Below are 7,148 nucleotides of genomic sequence, written 5' to 3' on the forward strand. Positions count from 1 at the left end.
CGCTCTTACCCTCCTCCGAATCCAAGCGTTCTCCGAACATTTTCCTATGGGCCTCCTGCACCTTTGCAACCTCTTTCTTTGCAGCCTTCTTGGCTTCCTTATAACTTTCATGTGCAGCCTCTTCTTCCACCGTATCCTTTGCCTTTTGCCATTCCTTGAACTTCTTCCTCTTCTCTTCAATCGTCTTTCCAACTTCATCATCCCACCACCATGTTTCCGAGTGCCTCGGTGGTCCTTTTGTCCATCCACATACCTCACCAACGGCTCCCAATAGACTATCTTTCATTGACATCCAACCACTTTCAAGCTCAACCACATCATCTTCAACCATACTCAGCCTCTCTCTTAATGCTTCCTTCACTGTCGCCTCTTTCAACCTCCACACCTTCATCCTCGGTTGGTACTTCACCCGCCGAATTCTCCGCGCACCTTTCACCCTTGTATCGCAGACAACCAGGTGGTGCTGCGAAACAGTCTCCTCCCCTGGGATCACCTTTGTGTCCCAGAGGTTTCCCCTATCTCGCTGACGCATAATCACGTAGTCAATGGTTGTCGTCAACCCACCTGACGTGTATGTAATAAGCTTATTATCCGCTTTCTGGAATTGAGTATTACAGATCAACAAATCAGCTCCATCAGCAAACTCCAAGATCCTTTCACCTTCTCCATTTCTCACAACATATCCATAACCCCCATGGACTCCCTCAAAACCGTCTGGACTCCTTCCCACATGTCCATTCAAGTCTCCTCCAACCACAACAACTTCCTCATCTTTCACATTTTCCATTAACTTCTCCATCGCACACCAGAACATGTTCTTCTCTTCATCGCTTCGACCGACCTGCGGGGCATATCCCGAGATGACGTTCACCAAGAGATTTCCGATCACAATTCTCACCATCATCAACCTTTCACTCACTCTAGTTACACTCACTACACTGTCTACAAACTCCTCAGAAAACATTACACCAACACCATGCACGCCTTCCGGGCACCCTTGCCACATAAACTTGTACTTCTGCCCCTGCCTTCCCTTCACCATTCTCACACCACTTCCCTTCCACCGTGTCTCCTGCACACAACATATGTGCACTCTTCTTCTGACCAATGTTTCAACCACTTCTCCAGATCTCCCTGTCATTGTCCCTACATTCCATGTACCAAACCTCAGAAACCGATCTCCACGTGGGGCATCAGACGGTCATCATAAATGGAAAAATTTCCTCCCTTGCTTCGATCGGGTTCCCCACCTTGAGTTTTACTTGAGAGAGAGATATATATATATATATATATATATATATATATATATATATATATATATATATATATATATATATATATATATATATATATATATATATATATATATATATATATATTGAGATTGTGGATTTTGTCTGGATTGAAAGACATATTCCAAGTGTTTGACCAGATTGTCATTTTTGTCAAGGTCTGAAGAGAGGAAATGGACTGCTGCCTGACTATCCGAAGAATGAGGATGTCATGGCTGAGGGTGGAGTAATCACCAATTAGATCAAGTGGATTTTTCAGAGAGTCAGAGAGATCGTTTATGAACATCAGGAATAGACTGGGCACAGATGCTTGGTGTTGGCTTAATGGTTAGAGTGGTGGGCTTTGGATTCTAGGGTCCTGAGTTCAAATCCCACTCAGCTGTTATATTAATACCAGGTGGGGTTAACTCGGCCTGTCATCCTTCCGAGGTCGGCAAAATGAGTGCCAGTATGCTGGTATACTGTGTCGGAGTGGTGACTTGTCCAGGAATATGCCAAGGAGACTGCTTAAGCAGCACCAATGCTCTACACAGAGTATGGTCCTAATCTCCTCTCCAACTGGGCACAGAACACTATCTTGGGGTGCTTTAACCTTGACAGGGAGAGGAAATAAAAGGGTTCCATTGAGCACCACACTTTGACTCTGAGAATAGAGGAAGTCAGTAAGTCACCTGTGGAGTTGGCCTTGGATCCCATAGGCAGAGAGTTTGGAGAGCAAGACGGGATGCCAGACTGTATTGAAAGTTCTAGATATGTCCAGATGGATGGCCCTCATGTCATGTCAAACTTTGAAGGTCTACATCCATTGTTGGGAGAGTATGAGCAGCATCTCCAGGGTAGAGTGACTTGGTCTGAATCAGAATTTCTGATGTGAACTGAGGTTGTTGGAGAAAAGTAAGGATTGTATGTCCAGATTTTGTTTGTTTGGTTTGTCCGGCTTGGCCCACCAGCTCGTTCTGCTTGATAAGGGTTTTTGGAATTATTTTCTTCACTCTTGAGAGAGGTCAGCAGAGGCACCTTGTATTGCGTGTTACTGACCAAAACGTGAAGTCATTGTTTGGTTAATTAAAGGTTGGAGAACTCTATATGCTTTCATATATATATGGAGGAGAAAATAGCATTTGTTGCAGAAAATAGCAATACAGCATTTGGTTATTGCTTTATAATATTGTCAACATCACTTGTGTTGGTGAGAAAGGTGTGTTATTAGAGTTGTAACTTACTGCATGTTGCTGCAGATCAAATTCGCCAGGTTCTTGAGTTGAATAATCAGATCCAGGTCCTCGCACAAGAGCTCGTCCGTGAGCGTTCTCTGCTGGTCATGGGTCGTGGATACAACTACGCAACGTGCCTCGAGGGTGCCCTGGTACATGCAGCCCCAGACCCTGCACCACGTGCACCCCCCTCCCCCTTAAGCTGTGCTAATGTTTGATGTATCATCACTTTGACTTGCTACAATGTTCTTTTTATGTCGTGGGTAAAATTGTTTTTGCGTTAATTTGAATATTGGTGGATTTAATCTCCCAACAAGCAGATTTTAAATGATTCTGCTTCATTTTGACAGGGAATACCACTCATCAAGCAATAACAGTACCCCTGACACAGCGCAGCATAGCAGTACACGCATACACACATATACGTACACACAGCATATAACGTCCTGAACATGCATGCATGAGAGAGTGTTTCCCGGCATGGCCCGTGCCTAATACGTACCCCAGACAATTTGAGCAATAGAAGGAAGAGAATTACTTAATTATTAACGATTTATTAATTAATTGTTTATTTTTCTTTCTCATCTGGGCAACATCTCAGGTGGCTTTTGAGCTAGGGAGCTGATATTTTGACACGACGGTGACCAAGTGATTTGGCTATAAAGGGTATTTTTGTATTGATTAACTAATTCATCGATTATTCCTTTTTCAGTGAATGCCTTGATTTTCAAAAAGTTACAGATTTGGATGAAACCGTGGTGGTTTCGGTATGCTTTAGCCAATTGATTAAGACGTTAACTATTTTTGTGATTGCTATTTATTTATTTTAATTATGCAATTAATCAATCTTTTTGTACACCGCTCCCTCGCAATTCCATCTCCATGTGCTGCACAGTGGTATCGCCGGGTGTCAAATGCACCCTAGCAATGTTGTGCGCTGGAGTTTTTGTTATTTATTTGTTTGGCAAGAGGGTGGTGTCCTGAGTTCAAATCCTGCTCAACTGTTGACTTAATACCAGGTGGGGTTGACTCTGCCTGTCATCCTTCCGAGGTCGGCAAAATGAGTGACAGCATGCTGGTATCCTGTGTCGGAGTGGCGACCCGTTCAGGATTGTGCTTAATAGCCAAGGAGACTGCTTAGGCAGCACCAACGCTCTGCACAGTGTGGGGTCACAATGGATGGATGGAAGAGGGTGGTGTACTTTGTACCTCTACTTGGTATTTTAGCGATTACGCAACGATTGGTATTCCCATCAGCAAAGTAGCGGGTCTTACATTCTCGCGTCCTTTTAAATGCTGAACATCAAGCGAGAACCATTTTAAATTCTTTGTTATGACTTGGCCGGATTTTGATCCGCCGACTTCCCAGACTGAGAGCAGGCCCTTTACCCATTGCACCGTCCTCTGTTTTATTATTATTTGGTTAAAACATTTGGAGTATGGCTTTTTCTCCGCGTGTAAACACGTATGGAATGTAAAAGTATGTAATAAACCAATTTTTAGTTCCGTAAATCCTCTCCCACCATTCTTAACCCTCAAGCGTATTTTGCCTTGAGCCGTGCATGCTCTGTGAACCTGATGCCGTACTTGATTCCCTCCGTATGCCGTGCATATCCACAGCAAGGGTACCAGGGCCGTTTTGTGCTGTTACTTGCACCATAATTGGCAGTGAAATTTGATGCTTTGACAGGGTGATCTCCAGCAGATTGTTGCAACTCTTATTCCAATGGCGCGTGGCAGGCGCCTCCATTAAAGTGGTGATTAGCACATGGCACTGTCAGTTCATTTAGAGGCCCAGATTAGGGCTTTTTTCCTCTATCTCCCCCCCCCCCAAATCCCCACTCCTGAATATGAGCAAGCACATCTGTTTCTCTCTCTTCGTTCTGACCAAGGCTTAATTAGATAAGAAGTGATTGTACATAAAAAAAGACATTAGGTGAGCAAATATAACGGTGGGAAAAACAACAACAAATGCATCGTGAAAAAAATTGCAGAAGAATTTATTTTGGGAAACAAATTCCAATTTTCTTCCTTTCTCTTTGCTCTTTCTGCCTGGCACTTGATTTGCCATGTGTTTTTTTTTGTTATCTCTCCTTCAAATTGCAGAAAATTAAGGAGATCACATACATGCATTCCGAGGGGATCCTTGCTGGTGAGCTCAAACATGGTCCTCTGGCATTGGTCGATAAGATGATGCCAGTCATCATGATTGTCGTGAAAGATCCAACATATGTCAAGTGCCAGAATGCCCTGCAGCAGGTGGTGGCTCGCCAGGTAAGAAAGTTTTTGCCAATTTGGCATTTACCTCGAGGTGCTTGCCCTAGCTCTCGACTACTGGGTCTTGCTTGGCTCATGGTTATGGAATTTTGTTCATTCGTAGCTGAATGTTTCTTGTGTGCTATCATAAATTAGTATGTACTGAGGTTCATGGTGAAACTGGTAATATTGTGGATGTTGGTGAGATTCACAGGTGGAAGTATGGCAAAATTATTCTGCGTTTTCTTTTTTTTTTCTTCTGAGTATTGTTTACCGAGCTTGACTTTAATCTTGCATCTTCAAGGGACACCCTATCCTGATTTGTGAACGTAATGACGAGGAGAGCACAAAGCATGCGTATCGCACAATCGAGATTCCTCACACCCAAGACTGCTTGCAGGGAATCCTGTCGGTCATCCCACTGCAGCTGCTCTCCCTACATCTGGCGATTCTCCGGGGCTATGACGTGAGGGCATGCGTTTATACTCACGTGCTTTAACGATCCAATCTTGCAGCACGGAACACCATTAGGTCCTCAAATGGAAATATTCGTTATTATTACCTAGCAAACGTGTTTGGGTGCAAATCTGTCATGATTATACTTGACCGTCCTCTACATTACCTTCTTTGCTCATTGTTGTGACTTGTGAAGTCATTAGTTAACTGACACGTCCTATGTACTTGTGTTGCAGATGGTTTAATAAAACTCACTCTTGTGTCTCATATCTACTACTATGGTGTGCATTAAGAATGCATTTGTGGACTGTGTTTCTTTGTGGGGGAATTGTAGCAGTTGGTTGCTGACGAAACCTCTCTCCATTTTTGTTTGTAGGTGGACTTTCCAAGAAATTTGGCGAAATCGGTAACCGTAGAATGATCCACTCCAAGGTTCGATGCTCCTACGTTCGCTGTTCGCATCTCAATGACATTGTCTTATCACGTCCTTTCAACAACAATCACTTTTCCCATATTAAGACGTTCTGATTTTTTTTTTTTTGCATTGTTTTAAAAAGTTATGTCAGATGCATCCCTTCCTCTACCCGCAGTCACAAGATCTTTGACGAATCCATGAAACCCGGGGCACAATTGCTGTGCAGTGATGGACATCTTTAGGAACATGGTGTACGTGGGTGATCCGTCATTTTCGACTGAGCTCAAATCCACACGTTTATTCTCTCTGTTCAATATTTTGGGCTCAATGCTTCCTGGATATATATATATATATATATATATATATATATATATATATATATATATATATATATATATATATATATATATATATATATATTTTTTTTTTTCATGTGACTTCCAAAGATTGTTCAATTTTTAAGGTTTAACTCTTTATCTATGAGGAGTGGTTCTGTATTAAGGTTCAGATTCTTATATGGTTTGCTGCTCTTTATGTCTGGTTTTGTCACGTTTACATTGGATAGATCATACTTTAATACACTTTATCATCACCATGCACGAAGCTACATTTCCCACTCTTTGTTAAGGGATATATCAATGTTCGGCAACATCTGCTAACGTTTTTAACGACAAAGGAAATTATTATTGTTTTCCTCTAACGAGTAATCGTTATTTTTTTCTGTCAGTTGAATGGAAATCCTTTTGTGCGCCTGAGTTTAAAATGTATATTTTTTAATGCCTGGTCTGTCTTTGCTCATAAATTGTGAATAAAGGGCGTCGTAAACCCGTGACATTTAGCCTCTTGTAGAAAGAACAATGCTCTCATGCGTTGTCTTCTCGAAACAAAACAAAATCCGAACAAGAGTGTTAAAGAAGATTGCTTTCCTGCATGCGGTAAAATGTTAACAGTGACTTGTGAAAATGTATTTTTTCAATTGATCGAAGTATGTTTAGATCGATGAAGCACCTGAGATGATCGAGATGAGATAAACCGGATGTTTAAGAACAGGTAGTGCAGAAACTTTCCCACAACTGTACTATAGTGCTGCTTAGTTTGTGGGGATTCTCCAAGAGTTAATCACCAAATTACAACTTGTTTTTCTGCATTCATGTCATCCATTGTGTACTGTGACTGTAACTTCCTCCCTGAGTTGTACTTTTTGTCCTTACTACTGCTGTGTTTAAGCTTTTGTTTGTATTTTTGCTTTAAGGCTCACATTCCATGGATATTTCTTGAAAGCAAAATCCAAGGTCGAGTTAAAATACTATGTGGTACAGTGCACACACACATTCCCGATGGAAGTGCACACGCATGTAAAGCTTACCTTCCCTTTGGAATTCCCTGGATCCATTTATCAGTGTAACTTTCTAAAAGCATAGATTTGGGGAAATGTTAATTTTGTTATATTTTATTTGGACCACGCCCACTTAATGAGCTTCATTGTAATTCTGCCCAATGGTGAAGGATGTTTTT

At 41.8% G+C, this 7,148-nt stretch overlaps 1 protein-coding gene across 2 annotated transcripts in view; it reads left to right on the forward strand.

The window, feature by feature from the left end:
* Positions 1 to 6,527, forward strand: part of LOC147027214 (glutamine--fructose-6-phosphate aminotransferase [isomerizing] 1-like) — a 46,683-nt gene extending 40,156 nt beyond the window's left edge. For both annotated transcript variants that reach the window (XM_085883448.1, XM_085883449.1), the window contains 6 exons: positions 2,531 to 2,658; positions 4,613 to 4,780; positions 5,067 to 5,228; positions 5,595 to 5,650; positions 5,809 to 6,006; positions 6,057 to 6,527. In XM_085883448.1, coding sequence (XP_085739574.1) covers positions 2,531 to 2,658; positions 4,613 to 4,780; positions 5,067 to 5,228; positions 5,595 to 5,639 — 503 coding nt within the window. In that variant the 3' untranslated portion in view covers positions 5,640 to 5,650; positions 5,809 to 6,006; positions 6,057 to 6,527. The remainder of the gene's footprint in view (positions 1 to 2,530; positions 2,659 to 4,612; positions 4,781 to 5,066; positions 5,229 to 5,594; positions 5,651 to 5,808; positions 6,007 to 6,056) is intronic.
* Positions 6,528 to 7,148: the final 621 nt, after the last annotated feature.

This window comes from Eptatretus burgeri, chromosome 5, assembly GCF_056783735.1.
Source record: "Eptatretus burgeri isolate ZD-2024b chromosome 5, Ebu_testis_v1, whole genome shotgun sequence".
Lineage (NCBI taxonomy): Eukaryota > Metazoa > Chordata > Myxini > Myxiniformes > Myxinidae > Eptatretus > Eptatretus burgeri.